The 20,264-nt window shown below is 40.4% G+C and overlaps 1 protein-coding gene across 1 annotated transcript; it reads right to left on the bottom strand.

The window, feature by feature from the left end:
- Positions 1-1,035: 1,035 nt before the first annotated feature.
- tapt1a (transmembrane anterior posterior transformation 1a) lies at positions 1,036-19,797 on the bottom strand. Its single transcript, XM_053429232.1, has 15 exons — positions 19,595-19,797; positions 17,863-17,993; positions 16,104-16,222; positions 15,081-15,113; positions 12,091-12,253; positions 11,839-11,974; positions 11,140-11,237; positions 10,904-10,973; positions 9,617-9,697; positions 8,769-8,878; positions 8,603-8,662; positions 8,411-8,479; positions 8,208-8,284; positions 6,866-7,038; positions 1,036-3,858 (listed from the first exon to the last, which is right to left on the bottom strand). Exons 1-15 carry the CDS (start codon positions 19,782-19,784, stop codon positions 3,524-3,526), a joined length of 1,845 nt encoding a protein of 614 aa, XP_053285207.1. The 5' UTR covers positions 19,785-19,797; the 3' UTR covers positions 1,036-3,523.
- Between the last annotated feature and the right edge of the window lie 467 nt (positions 19,798-20,264).

Here is a 20,264-nt window from a genome sequence, read left to right as displayed (position 1 = left end):
CGGCTTACAGGCGGCGAGGAGCTGTAATCCTGTATTTCAAATACACATTCATGTAGTTTAACAATACACAACTCAAGGTGCACTCACAAGCTTTGTCCAGAGCTTTTGTCCGAATGACAGCACGTGATACAGATTACGATTACTTCACTGCAGATCTGTCTAAACCATAACAGGCCTGTAGATATAAGACATGCACATTTCATGTTGATCACGTGCATTCCCAGATATTTCAGACATATGCTTTATATTTTGTGTTTAGTTTAATCTACATAAGAACTACAACGACAGTAAATCTTCATTTCATCCCGACTATACTGTTCAGTTTAACAAGTGCTTTGTTGTTTTGTCCTCCCACACCATCATCAGTGAGTTATGCCACAAAACACTTCTGTCTAATGTGAGACGGTTAAACAGCAGCACAACGTTCATCCTTCAAAATGACCATGAGCTTGAATAAGCACCTCTTCTCACAGGTTTAGTATTTACTGCAGCACTGTTTGCATTAGACTGAATTAGATTTTGCAGAGTGAAGCGGTTCAACCGGGACTGAGTGTTTCACATCTGCATTTTGTAGCTACAGGAAATGTCAGTTGTTTTTGTTGAGTGGGAAACAAACTGACTTCTGAGAACAAACATTTCCTTGTGCACCTGAATGAAACAATTAGCAGTTTTTAAATTCTGCAGTTTTATGAGTTGTTCACGTCTTTAGCAGGTTTTTTTATTCTATCCTGGTTTTCCAGACTTGTGAGTTAAAGCATCTGTAGGTAGAAGATCCAGACAGGTCATGAGTTACTCAACCCAGAAACTGTGTGAGGGGAAGTAAAAGACACTGACTGACACTGAGGCAGAGGGAAACTTGAGGTGCAGCATCACATCCTCATGACTTCACGTTTGGACATCCTTATAAAAAACCTGTTTCCAAATAAATGAAGTGGCTCCAACAGCAAAGAAACACATGAATATCTTCACAAAGCTGATCAGAAACACAATATTTCATAATCATTCTACTGCATTATTTGGATCAAAACAACACACTTAAAAAACAACTTTTTATTAACCAAAAAAAAAAAGAGAATTTACATACAATTAAATAAGGAACCAAACTGATGAACAGAGCAGGCAGTGTATTGGACCATCGCAGCTTTCATAAGAACACTTCAGCCTCGTCTCCATCCTGGCCCTGAGCTCTGCTGGGGGTCGGCTTCAGACCAATCACCACGAGGCCGAGCTCAGACCAGAGGAGACAAGACTTTTGACAACAAACACATGAAGTTCTGAGTCAGAGTTCATGCACAGAAAAGAAAAAGAACAACAACTGGCAGCTCCAAAAATAGAAGTATCTTATATTACAATCTCTCTCTTCAAAACAGAATTAAATCAAGGCTGATATGTGTAAACTTTATATACATCTATATTCTATATCATATACATCTTCATTCTTTTCAAAGCAAAACATTAAAATAAAACCTTCATGTTTGATAAGTACCTTTTGAATTCCATAATGAATTGAGGGGACCAAAAAGACGAAATTGAATCATTCTAAATATTATTCAATTTACCCACTTTTATTTTCAGACTGTTGAAATCACTGTCAGCACTCGAATGTATTTGTCTTTATGATTCAGCTAAAAGAAAAAGCTTGATGCACAAAGCTGTTGATGCAAAGTACCGACGGCAGGAACCAGGAAGTACTACAGAACTTTCCCTTATTGATTGATTGATGGATTTCAACTTATTGAGATGAGATTCTGCAGCTGAAACTTTGGGTCTGGCTGCAGGAAACTTATGCACTTTGATATTATATGTTTGGAATAATAGATAATATCTTGTTCACGCTTAAATCACAAACATGTGTAACAAATGATAGCAAATACGATAATATATATATATTAATACATATATTGCCTTTATAGGTTTTTCATTGCAATTAAAGAAAAAGTTAAAATCAGTTTAAATTAAAAAATTCACAAGATCAGTCAACAGAAAAAGAAGCATGCATTCAAACAAGGCATTTTGTTGTGGAAATATTGCTTCTTTTTTTTTTTCTGAGGATGTAAACATTAGAACATCACTTGAGAGGCCGATGAGAAACTGGACCCGTCCCATTTAAGACAACGTGGTCCATCAGTGCAAACATTCTCCAGACCGAAAGTAACGAAGAAGTAAATACAATTTCTATCCAACGACAATCACCCTCGTTAAACCTTGAAGGATGTGAGATGTAAAAGAATGAGTCCCTCGGGGCAAAGTGATGACAAACGTAACCTTAGCAGGAAGGAAACTGAGATTATCTTCAGCAAAAGCTCTTTTTCTGGGTGTAAGTGGCTGGAGAAGCAACAGATTTAGTGTCGGAGCCTTTCAACATTAGAGCTGCGGCTTCGGGTAATGCCCTGCGCTGACTGGGCCTTTGAATAAAAGGTTTCTGTGTCGGCTGCTAATGACGGAACGTGGCTGCTCCACTTTAAGCTGCTCTTTAAAAACCCAAACAAGCCCCAGCGAGGTATAAACTTTCACTTTCGTTTGAACACAGCGGCAGATGAAGCGAGCAGAGAAGCAGAGACTCTAATATCAACAGTGTGTGACGGTTAATTGCAGTGTTTACTAGTTTGTTCTGAACTCTGAGCGACCTCAGATCACCAGCTGTGTGTGAAACAGTTGAGACCAATTCTAAAAGATCATTCTTTCTCTTTTCCTCTTGCCTAAAAGGTAAAATGTATAGAAATAGTAGAGGGATCTAATTAAACTGTATTATATGTGCAGCAAAATATATTTTTTATTCCGCTTTCATGTCTCGTTAATCATCTCAAGACCACTTAAATGTATCTTTCATCACTACAGGGACCTGACCCTCAGTTTGGAGGAAACTCGACTTTGACCACCTCTAGTTCCTCTTTATTGAACAGTGTGAATATAACCTCAGTAAATCTGATGGTGCGGCTCCTTAAAGAATAATAAGTTTGTCTTGTACACTGATTGAATGAGAGACCTACAACTAACATTCAGACTAAAATACCCTGACATTTGTTTTAACTAGAGGGAAGAGGGAACACTTGATGCAGATATAAATGGCGCCAGGTTTTAGTTTAGAAGTTATTCTGGGTTCTTTTCAAGCTGCTGAGCAAACTGAGAAAACGTCTCTCTTCCTGGTCCCAGTGCTGCTCACACTGGAAGTGCTTGTGTGCTCACACATACGCTGGATCACACACTCTCAACACTGAACCATCCTAACACCCACACACACACACACACACACCAGTTCATCCTGACGCCTCCCTCCCTCTCTCTCTCTCCTGCTGTTAAAATCCTGCTCAAGTTTTCCTCGTCATTCTTCTCGACTTCAGGCTTCCAGCACAGCGGGATGGTCTCAGGCTGTGTCTCTGTTCACATAACGCACTGTGTCGCCACTGACTTGAATAAATACTCAGCTTGTTGCTGCTGTTGGCCAGAAGAGCCGGGCTGAGAGGCCTCCGCTGTCTGTCCTTCCTGAGTGGTTCATCACTACATCCGCGGCTGCTGCTGCTGCTCAGTCGATGCGGTTACCGACAATTGTGAACCGGTCGACCTCCAGCAGGTCATTTTTGGGAGTCCTGTGCTTCAGCTCAGCGGCTGCTTGTGCCTCCTCCTCATCCTCCTCCTGTTCTTCTTTGGAGAGTGAGGCTGCGGGTTGTTCTGGTTCAGGTGGTGGAGATGGAGATGGAGGACGACTTGCTGGTGCAGCAGGAGAGGAGTCAGTGGGCGGGGGAGGAAACAAGTCAGTCCTGGGAGCCGGCTGAGTGGTCACAGAGGAAGAGGAGGAGGTGGAGGAAGAGGATGGTGGACTGCAGGGTGTGGCAGGGACCTCATCCACCTTAGATTCACCTGTAGAGAGCAGATGGTGAAAATGTAAAGACATATTCACCGGACATTTTGGGCTCTTACATTATAAACTTTAAATAGAGAAGCAGGGTCTGTGTCCAAGAACAACAAACAGCTTGTAAATCCTGAATCATCATCGAACATAAAACAATGTTTTATGTTCGAGGGCGAAGTGCGAAGTGGTGTTCTTCTTCTAAAGAGTTGTTTTAGGTTGATTGACAGGGAGTGAATCAACCTGCCAGGTCAACGACTCACACAACCCACACCCGCCTCACTGCTCACATCCAACACAACCCACACCCGCCTCACATCCAACACAACCTACACCCGCCTCACTGCTCACATCCAACACAACCCACACCCGCCTCACTGCTCACATCCAACACAACCCAGGCAGTGAAACGTGTGCAGAGCAGGAGGCTGAGTCTGAGCCTGCTGCTGCAGCACAGTCGGCTTCCTTCACAATCCACTGCATTATGTTAAGAGAAAACACTGCAGAGCCTTGTAACTGTGAGCCGCGTCTCACATTTGCAGAATCAACCAAACAGAATAATTCATCGTTTGAGAGAGAATCGAGCAAAGCAGCGTTGGATATTAACAAGCCTGTCCACAGAGACGAGCACCAGGCTGCAGGCGACTGGCTACAACAAACTTCCAGTTCTTGCTGTAGACAGAGCTGAACCAACACTTTACAGTGCAACACACTGAGCATATAGAAAGTGTGTATATACAATACGTGTGTTTGAGAAATACATTATAAATGTCAAATATGAATCTAAGAAAGAATTCTACAATCTAAGAAACAATTATTAAATCAAATATTTTCCTGACATTCCCCAAGGGGTAAAAATAAATCGATTCATTCAAGCTTTAGCCATTCATTCGTCAGACTTTTTTAACAAATATGTTTTTCTTGTTTACATGTGTTAATAAACACCTGTATAGGTGTTTACACTGAATACACACAAACTAGTCACTTCTCCTCTGGACGTTCCGTGAGCCTTGATAAAACTTATCCACCATATGGCAGAAACTGCTCAGTGACCGTTTCTGCCCTCCGGCTGAAATCATGCAGTCAACACAGATGGAGGATCTCATGTGTTATGTGTGTCCAGATTATTTTAAAGACAAAGACGTGCAGATGAACAGATTTGTGTAATGAATCCAATGGAGCAGCAGGTGAAGCAGGAACCGCCGACCAGAGTAGATCAATGTAAGAAAAGTGAGCACGGTATCTGAGGTCGCTGGTTCAAATCCCAGCCGCTGAGCGTTTGGGAGGCAGAAGAAGAGACTCGCATCAATTTCTCTCCAAATGTAAATGCTATTAGTACTGTTATTATTAGCTACATTTGTTTGTGTTACACAAAAGCAGATTTCCACAAAAATTGCCTTCAGGATTTTGGAAATGAACAAGAAACTAGAAATTTTGGCGCGGATCTCGACAAGGGGGCGGGTCAAGCAATTTAAGAGAGGTCTAGGCCCTCTGTTGAGTGCCATCTCAGAAATCTATATGTTGGAGCATGGTGCCTTAAGCTTCCAGTGGCAGGAGCTTTGATGTTTGATGTGACACGATTCACCATCAGGATCTTTGTTATGTTAAAGCTCCTGGCTCAGCGCAGCCGGCAGCTCTGTGGCACGTGGGAGAAAAACAATCAGCAGGGATTTGGTTACAGACGTCAGGGAGATACAGCCGCCTCCGAATCTGTGTCTGATTGTGTTTGTCTGTGACTTTACATTCGAGGCCCGTTAAACAGTTTGTCAAGATATTAACACGAGTCTTTATCAAAAATATGAATGTAGGAAAAATATATATATTTTTTCCTTTCCTTTCATGCAACTGAAACACAGCAGAAAGTGCAGGATGGCAGCTAACATCTGTTTTCACTATCAGCTGATCATTTAAGATCCAGATTCTTTTTCACTTTTGTCCTTTCAAAATGATTTGATTTACTTTCCAATAATTGTTCTGTTTATTGACTAATTGATTAAACAATTATTTATACAAGCTTTAACAACCACACTATAAAGCTGAAGTGCTACAACCTTGTAGACTATTAGACCATAGACCTCGTATCTATTCAATGTTTCATAATTCATCAGCTGTTCAAGCAGGAGGCATGAGAGCAACATGCAACATTATTAATAAGCAGGATCAAATCCCATGACGTTACTGAAGAAGGAGGCTCTTTAAGGTCTCTTCTTATACATATGTTTAATGTTTTATGCCGATGGTCTATGACTACATAACTTGTTTGCAATTGAAAATGAATATGCTTGATTTGTATATTCTCCGTAATTGGTTGCACAATAGCTACCAAAATTAAGATAAAACTGCAATATATATACACATATTATGTATTTAGAACCAATCACAACACATGATAGTTACACAATTCCATGAAGTAAGTCTTGGTTTTGCTCAGTCATGGGATCCGTGAGTGCTCCACACAGTGGAATTAGTGAGAGGAACAGAATGTTATCGAGCTGAGATGTTGATGAATAATTAGGTAAAGTGATTGGACACACTCCCCGCATTAACTGGGTCAACCTCTGTGCTTCTCTTTCCTAAAAAACCTGACATGGTGATATTTTGCTCCCATTGTATTGATGAACAGATTTAAAATATGATGGCATACTGGACATGTCCACGTCAACTTCAACAGGCAATAACTTTCTTGTATCTGTTTTTGGCAACTTGGAGAAAGCAGAAATATTTATGACCTAAACGAGTGCGGTGGGATTGAACCAAAACACTTAAGTAGCGACTGCACAATGAGCTGAAACTCTCAGTTTAGAGGGCTGTGAATTCAGGTGATGATTCTCAGTGCAACAGTAACATAATGCACCACTGACTTCAGTCCAACAGTGTGTTGGTCATAAGTGCAACTGCTTTCCGCTGCCTCAGGAAGCCAATTTGCAAAAAACACACTTGACCTTTTAAGAGCAAAATGCAAATGGGGACAAGTGCATTTGTTTTTCAAAACCAGTCCGAGAGGTGTCTGTGTTTTACCTGAAGGTGTGGGACATCTGGCCGGCTCAGCTTTACTGGGGGTCTTTGCAGAGGAAGAGGCAGTGGGGGTGGAGGGCTTCTCAAACAGTTTGTCCTCCATGTTGGCTCTCTTGACGTAAACACACGACTTCCCCAGGAGCACGATACTGTTCAACACTTTAAGTGTAACCAACCTACAAAGGGAGAAGGCAGAGGTTAACAGGGTTGCATCACTGACTGAAAGAATCAAACTGTTTCTTTCTCTGCAACAATTATTGTTATAGTTGAATATATTTTTACTGGAGTGATAAATATGATGAATTTATGCATCTAAATCAAAACATAATAAGAAATGTCATTAAGTCACAACTTGATCTGGGCAACAGCTATAATTAATCTCCTCAACCATCTGGTTTAAGTCGTCACTGTCCATATCCCACCACTGACACCAGTGTGTTGATGTGCACCATCCCTCTGTGTTTAGCTATAAGACCCAGACCTTGACACGGTGATGAGAGAGAGACGGACACATCGGGGTATGTAGACCACCGCTCGCTGCAGTAGGATGTTTCGAACAGCGAGTGTGTCTGCACAGCTGAATCTTTGCCACGGCGCAGCATTCTGGTCAAGCTATTTTTAACTTGGGGGTGGGGAAGGCCAGTGATGGCACTAGAGATGACAACATTGTATTCTTCACCCCGAGGGAAACTCTTCAATGGTACGAGCCCAATGGGATGTGGCAAATGAGAGTGAGCGAGGCCGTCAGCGGCTCAGCGCGGGAGAACGTGAGGCCACAGCGTTGATGCTTATGTAACAGCGTGTGTCTGAATCTGACTGTGGGTTATGACAGTGTGTGTGTGTCTGTGTGTGTGTGTGTGTTAGTGTGCATCCAAGAGACTGCAAGCATGTCTGTGTGTAGTGGTTTGTGTTATAGAAAGAGTGTCTGTGCATATTTGAGACTCCATAAATAAATAGAAAATCTTAACATTTAAATATTCACTTGTTTATGTCTAAATGAATACAATGTTCAGATTAAGATAAATGGAAATTAGACTTTGAGTTCAATTGCAATGGTCTGTAGTTCAATAAGGAAAGGGAGTGAACTACTACATATCTTATCATCATATTAATCTGCATGAACAACTTAGTCAAATCGGTTATAGCGTTTAAATCTCCTCTTGAGCTTCTCCTTTGGTACATTATTAAAATATATGCAGCATATGCAAAATGAAAATGTCATGTACGGTTACATCAAGAGCAGTAATATTAGGCTCAAAGGTTCGCTGTGTTCTGGATGCTGGGGCAGAGTAATGAAGAATAAAAATCCTGCTGCATCATTAGTGAAACGAAACCTAAGACTTACCCAAGATAAAAGAGGAAAACACACGTATATGACAGGGCTCCCTGCACCTTGACTGAAGTCATCACCACTCGGATAAGCTGTTAAAACATTACAAAGCAGAATGAATATCAAGATTTAAAGTTTTTCTGGCTAATATTTATGTGCTAGTGACTAATTCTTCTGGTATTAATTCCTGAATAGCAACAGACGGCCGCCTGTCTTACCAGAACAGCCAAAGGCAGAGGGATGAATCCCATCCTCCGAGCCACTGAGTCACTGTAGTCAGTACAAGCCTACACAGTGACACACGAGCACAGATTGCAGCACTCAACAAAACTTCATTGATTAGCTGCGTAGGCCCAGCACTTTTTATGCAAATATAAGGATGGTGATATGAAGAAGAGAGGGCTGCTTACATTTTTCTGTCGACTGCTGACGAGCTCGAAGGCCAGACTGGCTCTGTATTCACTGTACACCTGCAGGGGAGGCGAGACAAATACAGGACTGTGAGAAATGAAAGAAAGCAGGGAACCATATATATATATAACAGTTTTACACGCTTAAATATGATTCTGTCCTTACGTCTGCAGTGATGTCGTTGAACTTTGTGATGAAAGCGTGTTTAATAATGTCGACAGCGACTTCAGAGGTGACGACCATGAAGACGTCGGGGAACAACACCCACAGGTGCTCTGAGGAAAGGAAGCAAACAAGACGACATTTTTAAATTCAATTTCAATGTTCTCATCATCTGGTGGCTAATATGCTTTTTAAACCTCAAGGAGAACTGCTTTAATAACAACTCTTTCATCAGTATGAGCAACCATCATCATTTCAGCCCTGTGATCAATTGATAATTCAAACTTTGGAGCTTTAAAATGACAATAATTGATGTGTTTATAGTAATTTATCAGATGACAAAGCAACTAATTTGAAAGTGTGAAAGGGTGAGCTCATTAATAGAAATGATCGGAGAGCAGGTGGAAATTAAGTTACCATGGAACAAGAGTGAACAACTGGGGACTTAATCTCTCGTTAGCAACACAGAGCTGTAGCTCAACTGGTGCTTGTACATCAGTGTTGTGATTTCAGCCGACAGGCCACGTCTGTCATCTACTGTGTTTCTGGCTTTGAGCCTGTCAGGAGGAGCTGATTGTTTCCAGAGAGCTGTCAAACACAAACGCTGAGCTCTCGTCCCTCGCTCCACTCTGTCTCACTCCCTGAGGTGTGTGGGAGGCTCCACGTCCCTCAGTGCTGCACAGGGTCGTCGGAAACTTCAGGAAAGTAGCTGCTTAACATACTATTTTTTTCGAGCACCAACCCTTGTGCTGGGATTTAAAACTATGCCCAATACACCTGAGGTAACTTACTGTAATAACTATTATAAAAAGATCTATGCAACTCTAGTTTGAAGGAAAACACCTAATTACCTGGGTTCCATGAGAACTGCTCCATGTTCCTGAGACAGACGATGAGCAGGAGAACGTAGCTGGTGAACCGCTCTTTGATATCTGCAGGATTAAATAAATCAAATTTAAAATTAAAATCTTTCAACTGTAAAACAATCCGGAAACAAAAACGTTATTGGTGCCAACTGCATCTTCATTTAAGACACTTTCCATTCTCATCAGGGTTTCTGCAGGATTCACTTTAAGTCTTTTAAAAACCGCTTTAATGCCACACAGAAAGTGAGACAGCATTTAAGTATTATGGAAAAACCAACAGACACAGTACATCTTAGAATTATATTTCCACATCTGATTTTTCAGTACTTTCTGAATGTGTACAACAACAATTTTTAGCAATATAATTAAATAAATTGATGCAACCGATCACTTGACTTTTTATTTCTGTAGCTGCAGATGACTTGAATTACTTGAACTTACGTTTAATATTGTCTAGATGTTTTCTACTGTTTTAAGTAGCATTTTATTAGTTCTATGGTACTGCTGCTTTTTGTGCTGTTTTTATTTAAATACATTGTGTGAAGATCTTTCATTTACCTTGTCTATAAAAAGAGCTATAAAAATAACACTCTAAAGCTGTAGGTGTTAAAACAGGTGATAGAACGTTTTAAATTTGTCAGATGTGTCAGGTTAAAAAAACATGCAATGAAATAAGTGGAAATTATAGTCTGTCACTAGTCAGCGCTGCACAATATAAGCAGTAATCTATATAAATATAAAAAGGCACAGCTGTATAGGTTTAGCAAAGCATTATCCGCATTAGTAATAAAATGCCAGTTATGACTTATCTCCATAAACAGGCAACGATCAGAGAAGAACTGAGAAAATGGCAGATGATTAAGCTCATTGTCTTCTGCTGTCATTAGAATACAATTAGTGTGACTGAGATAAAACGATGCTGCCTGTGGGGATGGAAGAGGAAACACACAATACATCTGCTTCTCCAGAACGGATTCAGAACAGCTTCCTCTGTAAGGATGAGGAATTAAGACTGAAACCGTTTCATATGTAAGCACAGCGGCCGACGGATCTTAAGAAGAAGAGGATCAGAATGTACTGAACCAATGCATTTGTTTGTAGGACACATTTTTCAGAGGAATTGTTCCCTTTTATCCCGGAGTGAGACTCTCAAGTCTCTGTGAATATCTAATTCTATAGAGGCTGAGAACATCACAGCAACATGGGGGGGAAATAAAACAAGACAAATGTTGTCCAATTACATTTTAAGAATGATATTTTTCTGTGTCTTACCACTGTTGGACATTTGGAATAAGTTGTTCTTTTCAAATTTTTTGAACACGCTTCCTTTGATCTCCACGAACTGTGCACGAGAGGGAACAGAAACACAAAGAAAGGATTGTAAATGGAAGAATTCACCAAATGGAAAATAATGTTGCAGCTACATTTCATCACCAACGTGGCAAGTTGAATTATTCTGGAACACATATGCTGACAAATAACTTATGTGTGTATAATTGTGCACTGACGTTGTTTGACATCATGATGGTGAGCAGGGACTTGTTGTGGGAGTTGAAGGCGACGTTGAGGGTGGAGGCTTGGACCATGATGAGGATGGAATGGAGGACTGAGAGGCCGGCACTCAGGAAAGCAACTCATTTAAAAAGGCAATTTAACACTGAATACAACTCCATTACAACCTATCACGAGGGATGGAACCTAACAGTTTGACTGACAACCTCCTAACCCAAACTAAAAGCACACTGAAAACACGACCCTGTGTCCTGCTCATTCACTCACCTAAATCTTTATAAAGTACAGTATGAAAACCTAATCTCAAAGTCTTTAATCGTCCTAATTGTGGGATGAGACAGGAAGATAGATATCCAGTGCACCGAACCTGACTAAGGCTCTGCAGTTCATCATCCTAGTTCCAGACCTGAGCAAAAAAGAATCCATCTCCTCCCTTTTGGCTCCAGTGTTTAGCCGAAGGAAAATCAAAGCAAAGCGGATTCTCGTGTCTGTCCGCCAAGTTATGTTGCACTTCCTATAAAAGACTCTTATTTATCTTCTCTACTGGTCATAAAGAGCTCACAAAGAAATATGAGCATAACACGAGGCTGCACTTGTACATCATCTGTTAAAAGCAGAACCCACTCTACTAGACACCTTCAAATATTTCAATATAAGGATTTAAAACCTGCTGTTGATTTGAGCCAGAAGGATACAGACGTAGAAGACGGCCATGAGGAAGTGAGGGATGACTCCTATACTGTCTCTTTTCCGTTCTTTGGGTTCCGTGGCCGTCCAGTAGAGAGCGTCCAGGATATCTTGGCCGAAAGAGGAGAAGAGTCGATCTGCCACCTGACAGACGAAGGCACAGACACAACCATCGTGTAAACAACAGATACATAACATGGAAATGTATAAATAAGTATCTTTTTCACTGTGAGGAATTAAATGTATAAATTGTGAAGTACCTCCAACATGTTGTAGATGATGTAGAGTTTGATGACCGACTGTCCTCGGATCAGGTGGTACATCATGGAGTAGTCCACGTAGTGCATCATGGAGAAGCACAGCACCATGATCAGGCCCTTCAGCACGTCGCACACCTGCGCTGGCTGCAGCAGCCGTGACCCACTGACCACGCACACAAACACACAAACACACAAACCGTCAAATTGTGTAGAAACACGTAGAGTTTTAATACATTTGTGGTATTTGACTTACGACTCACATGCCAACATTCACAGTGCAGTATGTCCACAAGTAACATGCACTGTCTGGTATAATGTGTGTATATGCTCAGAAACACACACATTTTGACAGAGCAGCAGTGTGGATTTATTGCATATACACACATATTTTGTAATGTAGTTCCATGACACCTCTAGTAAATTTACCAAAGAAGCCAAATGAAGACGGAGTGGACCTCTGGTTTAATAACGCACTACCAGACCAGTGCCACTGTTTACTGCTCATTATAAAGTCTCTGAATGATCTCTGTAAATTATCCCACATGAGGAAACAGGAGTACAACACATACAGAGGTGAATAATTCATTTCTGTTCAAAATGAGACGACCGACATGAAGAGAAAGGCAACGAGTAGAGATAACACACCCAAAAGAAAACAAGATATGAAATATTAAAGCTAGAGCCTCAGTTATTCATCTCATTCCAGAGATTGATCTCTTTTTAATAAGTTTCTGTCTTTGGTCAAAGCTCCTGCTCAGATAAGATGTTGTCGTTCTTATCAACACAACAGACCGCAACAACATTGCATATCTGTTCGAGGGGCTGTCTTCATGGGAGAATATATATTTTAATCAAAATAAAATAGAAACGTTTAAAATGGTGCTGGATGATACTACTTGGAAGGAATCACACAGGATGTAACGTGCTTCAAAACATGTGCAGCTTTTGCAATTAATGGCAGCGGCAGCTTGGGAGCATGTTAAGCGCAGGGCTGACAAATCCATAGGACCGGTTATTTAAAATTTGTGACAGGGATAACCGGGAAGAGCCGGAGAGCTTAATTCCAACACATCCTGCATATTCTCCATGTCAGCTGCGTGTCTGTGTGACTGCAAACACCACGAAGCGCGGCAGTAAAAACATGTTTCTACTACTCACCACACGAGCTGTTTTAATATTATAATAAAGAAAAGGTTCCCTCGGATTCTTACCTGCTGATGTGAATGAAACACCACGATAAAGCCTAATTACAAAGGTTTTATTCTACTAAAAGACAACAAATACTTTAATTGCCATCCATTACAGATGTCTACGTCATTAATTACCAAAGTTTAACACAATTTCTCTAGCACGACTCCACAATTTTCTACTACATCACGACTAAGTGGTACACAAGACGTGGCAGCACAACAATGAGCTGATCTAAAAGCCATCATTACCTTTGTTACTTTTAGCTGCTGTTGATTAACAATGGAGCTCCTCCTCAGCCTTAACATGAGACAGGTAGAAAGAGACCATGCTCCACATGTGAGGAGGAGGAGGAGGAGGGGGGGGAAGTGGTAGTTGAAGATATGTGAACTACTTTAAGAGGCGACTTCAAGCAGAGTTAAGAAAAATGTGTAAATTAGCTGAATCAATCTCAGTGTCTTCTGAATCAGCCGAGCAGTGAGAACAGGAGGGGCTGAACATCTGGGGCTTTGTCTCAAGAAGAAAAGACAATGATTGCACCAGAGATATATGTTCCCTTGAATACAGAATTACACACTTGATTCATTAAGGACTCATGTCATAGTCCTTAATGGCCTCTCTCATTTCTAAGATACATATGACAAAAGAAAAGATACAGATAAAAAACAAGAATAGACTGAAAAGCTATTTAAGGAAGATGCTTCAGTGATATTAGGGTTTTTTATGGTTTGATTTCCTGAGGCTACAGCTCCATCTAGTGGTCCGTTAATCATGTAAAGAGGTGGGGGTCCAATAAAACCTCAGTCCTATATATCATCTACTTCTTAATCTTTCTCCATGTGATTTTAAGATATATATTAGTGTTGTTCTGTATCTTGAAAGCGATTCTACTTGTTCAAGGCATCTCAGGACAAAAATACTAGGTTAATATCTTTTATTTCTTCTTATATTTGGCCTAAAATATTAAGTTATTCATTTTCGAATGAAATAAAATGAATAGCTTTAATGGACTATATCACAGTTAGGATTGGTATTCAGATGTTAAAGGGGCCAAAAGTGAGAAACCTCATCACGTCGCATCTGATTCAGAACACGGTCCTCCGCTGAGGCAAAGCTGCTGCAGCCAGCTGCCACCGCATCCTGCACAGGGCAGACCTCACTATCTCTATTCTGCTCACGTTATCTCCATAACACACATGAACATTATGCCAGTGCAGTCAGCTATGTGCTGCATTTCAAGTAGCTTTAACCATGTGTCTTTTATACTGTATTAGCCTGGAACTTGGGATTAAAGCTCAGGACCAGAGAAAGAAGAGAAAGCTTCATTTCTGATACAAAACCGTGTTAGAGAAGCCGACTGGTGAGCAGCAAACAGCCAATTTGCTTCTGTCGAGAAGCTGCGGATTTAAGTTCTCTCTTAAAAACTGCTGCAGAGGGATGCGCTTAATCAAAGCAAACTCCAAACTGCTCCAGAGAAGCTGCTCGTTGACCAGAAGTGGAAGATCGGATTCAGCAGGTGAACTTCCAGTTTGAGAGTCAGCAGCCGTACCAGTGACAAGCAGCACAGTGATGGGAACCAGCATGCACTCTCAGCAAAACCTCCCTTGCTGACTTCCAAAAAAAAAAAAAAAAAAGATCTTTTGAGGAACCAACATGGGGCCTTTGCCTTGGGAGAATGGGACATGATGTGCGATGCCAAGCTGTACATGAACAGACACAATGGAGATGAAGAGAGGCCGGTGAATACATGTGAAGGACAGTTCTGATAATCTTGAAGCCATGACAGGCTGGTGGGAGCGTACCTGCTTCTTCTGCAGTAGGGGCATGTACGTGCCCTGCAGTGGGGGGAGGAAGGCAAGGGGACAACCAGACAGAGAGTCAGAGAGGGTGAGGCGGGCAGGGGGGAGAGGCAGGGACCATTAATATCTAAGTTCAATATTATGTTGGTTTTTTCTTTGTGCGTTTAAAGTAAAACCTGCTAAAATTGTACAGTTAAACATACAAGGACCTGAACAACAAGTTTGCTTTCACGTAGACAACAATATACTCCTTGTAAGAAACTGTCATCAATAAGCCAAGCCTGAATATTCACTACGCAAAAAATTCACGAAGACACACACACAATGTCTTAGGGCTATTTTTCCCCTGAATGGAAGAGTAATATAATTTGGGGCTGTACAAATAATATAGAAAAAAACGTGTAAAACTGGTATAATAAGACTGGATATTGACATTCAGAGACTAAGTAGAACTGCAAACTTTACTAATGGGTGTTATCTTTTAACTGGATATGTGCCCACACCAAGAATAACCTTTTCATGGTTTAGCTCAATAAAAGAATCTCAATGTCATTTAAAAAGTATGAGAAGAGAAAGAAGTGATGCATTACTAACAAAAGTCAAACAATACAAAATGATCTGACCACAACTGCCAAAGGAAAGCACGCATGTACTTGAGCAAGTGAATTCAGGCTGTAATGTTTTTGCTAACGTGCACAACTCTTTGTGGAGGTTGTGTTACAAGTTAGTTATATACCAAATGAATATTCCCACTTCCTCTCAAATTGACACATGATCCTTTCCCCCTTTACAGGTCAAGGTTGAGCCACTGAATTCTGTTCCATACAAACAAGGTCACATTCATCATTTCTCTGGTCTCGACATTGTGCCCTGACCACAACATCTCCTACTTGTCAAACAGAAATTCATTTGCATAAGGCAGCATTTTAAAAAGGTGATTATGCAGACATTTTTTTTCGTGCATGTTTGATTCTTATGTGTGTGAATGCAGGTGAGAGTGTGAGAAGTACGTGAAGAGGCTCTGACCTGAAGCCGCAGCATGGCAGGGTGAGGAGGCGAAGCAGGGCGAGCAGCACCCTGATGGGCAGCAGCGTGAACACATACAGGAAGGCGTCGACACACAGGAAGAAGCCAAAGGTCATCAACTGGAAAAAGTCGCACAGCAACAACTCAGAGTCAAACAAGGTCTCCAGCCTCCAAGTTACACAACGGTCATCGGTAGAAAATGGGACATCACTCGTCTTGAAGGACAAACAAGTCTTTCAGTATTTAACAAGGACAAAACCTGTAATAAGAAAACTGCAAGAGCATCAGCTGGAGTGATGTTTAAAAGTTTCATCACCTCCAAAAACATTTTACACATTTAATCTATAGGAGGGGAAATAGTCCCCTTGTTTTCATCATCCTTCTCATTAATAGTAAAAACAGCTCAAATCTACCGAGCACCACGTGACACTAAATAAACAAACAGATCTAAACCCAGTAACTTCACACACATACCTTCACTATCTCCCAAAGTCTAAGAGTCATTGCCTCGACATCTTTAAAAGGGAATATTCCACAAGCCGTGCATTTAATCTATCCAATGTCCTATTGCTTCTCACTGGGAAAACCTGAGGGGACTGAGTATTGGTGGGAGCTGGAGGGAGGGTTTGTTTCTCATTGGTGGATTCTGTTTGACTTGTCTCGGGGCCTCGTCAGGTACCTAGAAGACGGTAAGCTCGCTGAACGCAGGGAAATCATTGAGGTCTGTTTTGTTTACACACATTCCTCTGCTGCCCCAAAAGAAAACCCAAACCACTGGGAGCTGTGTCAGAGAGGGCTTTGTCTATTTAGAGGTTTTTCTGCAGAGAGAAACTCGCCTCTTAAAAAATATGACCTTTATACTAAATGTAAACGTAAAGCATTACCACCATATCTTCAACATATCATATAGAACTGTGTCAGTCTTCATAATTGGAAACATATATATTAAGTTTATTAGGTCAATAGTATAATCAGTTGTTTGAAATTTATCAATTTTCTTTATACTATTTTAACTATAATTTGTTCACAGCTTCTCAAAAGTGAGGATTATCTGTTTGGTACCTTATAGTAAACTTCAGGTATTGTGATTTTTTATTGCTGATCAAACAAAACAAGGTATTTAAAGACATTATCTCAGACTGCAGGAAACTAATACGGCATTATTATATTTTTTCTAACTGTTGACAGAATAATAATGACAATAATCCCTAGTCGCAGACTCAGACAAGTAATGTACTTTTGTTAAATTGATCAAAACAGTTTATAATTAATACAGGATAGTTGATTTAAATGCATTAGTTTTAGGAAGATGCATCTAATAAAAGTGGTTTGAAGTATAGATCAGTTATTCAGAGACATCACACTGAAGTATGACATACACACGTCTTATGAGTCAACACTGCCCCCTGTTGACTGATGAGAAGAACAACAAAAATAAACTGCTGTCAGTACTTCATATTTCCTGACACCAGTGATAAGATACTTTTGATTTTAGTATAACACTGTCTTACACAATACAATTATTGCCATATTTTTGTGTCTGCATGCAAACACACATATTAAACAATATTTACTAATCTATATGGTCCTCATTAAATCACCAATTAATAAACAAACTAGGAAAATAATATCTATATTGTATCTTTGTTAGATTGTTGTGGTCTGTAAACATCTAGTCTGTGCTGACGGACATTGCACAGATGCAGAGAGCTGAAGATAGAAGGGGTCAGCTGAGGTCGGGGTGTGTAATGTACGCTACCTTCTCCAGTTCCTTGGGAATACGCATGCATGTGTAAACTCTCTCTCTGCGCTCCGTGTACTTTGCCTCATTGTGCTCCAGGAAGTATCCTCTGGTGAGCTCTGTGCTGATGAAACGTGTCAACGACGGATCTGGAACAACACAAGAGCAACGGCGTTAGCACAAGGGCCATTGTGTGCAACAATTACAACCGCCGCCATCAACACAATGAGGGCGCCAGCCGTCGGAGAGACGTGAACGAGGGGGAAACTTCTCTGGATGATGGAACCTGAGGGTTTGACGGTTGTTTGTAGCTCAGTGGGATTCAGTGCATCAAGAAAACACCTTGTCAAACATGACTATGATAAAATCAAGATCTTTGTCACGTAATATTAATATTCTGTTATGCTGCTATGGCTGAAAACATATAACACAAAGCCCTATTGTCTGTTGCCCTCTATCATTAAATTCAGATCATAGGGATCATTGGATTAATGAGGATTAAAACAGAACAGGTTCAATTATTTAAAGATAAAATGACTATATTGATTTACAACAATTGTAGAGTGTAGTAAAATGCATATGTGGGAGTAAATATTATTATTTGAAGACATCACCTTGGGCTCAAATTTAAGGATATAATCACCTGTAATGCAAACACGCAGTTCATTAATTACAGTCATAAACAGAATGAGTTGTGGGAAACCTGTAGAACAGTTGCTGGTTTTGTTGAATCGTCTCAGTGTGAGTTTTACATCAAATGGCCCCACACAGACTTTTAATCCTTTCCACTTGACTTCATCCTGTGAGAACCTGTCGTGCTTCATAAACCCGAACACCAGGATGAACTCACTGGGCTTTTAAACAGGCTTTAAAACTTTAAAAGAAATAAATCACGTGGAATTCATCAAGAAATTATTAATATCGACGTATGGATTGTTTGGTCCAATCTAACAGTTTAAAATAAATAAACCGCACAAAGACATATCGACATACTGTGCATCTTATCTCAGCAACTGTACGTTTACTACTATTTGTACTTTCAACTGTGGAACATGTAGTTTAGTAGAGTTTGCTCTGACATGAGTTGTGCCCTTGTTCTTCTTGATTAGATAAAACCACAAAGTTTACGGTCAGATGAGAATCACGGGAGAGTGAAGGACACAAAACAGTTGATTGTACTTTTCCTTTACAGTAAATTAAGAGTATAAGCGTGTATAAATACAGGGGAGAGAGTTGTCTACCTACATATGTGTGTCACAAACAAATGTCCAATCACATGCAATCTGTCATGGATTATAAAAAACATGACTTTTTACATTTTAGTGCAAACAAATAACTTAGATTAGAAAATAAAACCCACGTTTCTCTTCCTGCTACAAACTTGACGTCTCTGATCATCATTTATACACAGAACTTGGCAGAAAATGATATTTTAACTTAATAACACAACTTTTAAATGATCCGAACTTCGTCAGTGTCACAGAAGATCAACAAAAGACACAGAGCTGAAGGAGCTGAAGTGAGGCGTCGGACCTGGACGTGGGTTTTAACATGTGTTTCTTCATTCTGAGTGAGTTTTGAACAACATGTCTGCCTCTAAACAACAGCAGCTGTTTACTTCCAGTGTTTTTAACGCAGGAGGATTCATCTCTGCGTTAAAAACCCGGAAGTTCGCGCAGAGTTAACGTGATAAACCGCGCTGTTTCTCGGTGTTTATCAGCAGCCGTGGCCGCGGAGTCACGTCGGTTACCTGCAGACATGTCGCGTTGCTCCCTCCTGACAGCGCTAATGTCGTAAACCCCCAGAGTCTCCGGCAGCCCGGGGGTCAGGCCCGCTTTGCCCGACCTGTGCGCGTCCTCCCACGGCCTCCTCGGCCTCCTCCTCGCCTCCATTTCGGCTTCTTTCTCCTCTGACACTTCGCTGCCCGACACGTCCGCCATCTTTACTTCCGGCCCGCCGCGTCGCTTCGTGTTACGTCATCGCGGCGTCAGTCACAGGTAAACAACGTCAACAGCGTAAATAGCGTCACGTGTCAGCGCGTTGGGTTTAAAATGATCATTAGAAAATGATTAATAGATAAAAAAGTAAAAATAAAAATCTAAATATAATTTGGTTTAATAATAAACAGCTTAAATACATTTAACAGTTTCATAAAGATAAAACTAAAATAATCACTCACAGATGTTAATCAACAGAAATAGAAAAAATGAATAAAGAGTCACTGGTTTATTCAAATTGAGAAAATAGTTAATGTTCAAAAGGATTTTTTTTGAAGATATATCAAAATGTAATCGTTTATAAAATAATAAATAATAATCACCAATTATTATTTCAAACAAATAAATACTCGACTGTGTTGAAGGAAATATATACATTTTTTAAATAAAGATTGGAAAATTGTTTAAAACATAAATATGAAT

Source organism: Pleuronectes platessa, chromosome 8, assembly GCF_947347685.1.
Source record: "Pleuronectes platessa chromosome 8, fPlePla1.1, whole genome shotgun sequence".
Lineage (NCBI taxonomy): Eukaryota > Metazoa > Chordata > Actinopteri > Pleuronectiformes > Pleuronectidae > Pleuronectes > Pleuronectes platessa.
This window is presented reverse-complemented; position numbering and strand designations above follow the sequence as displayed.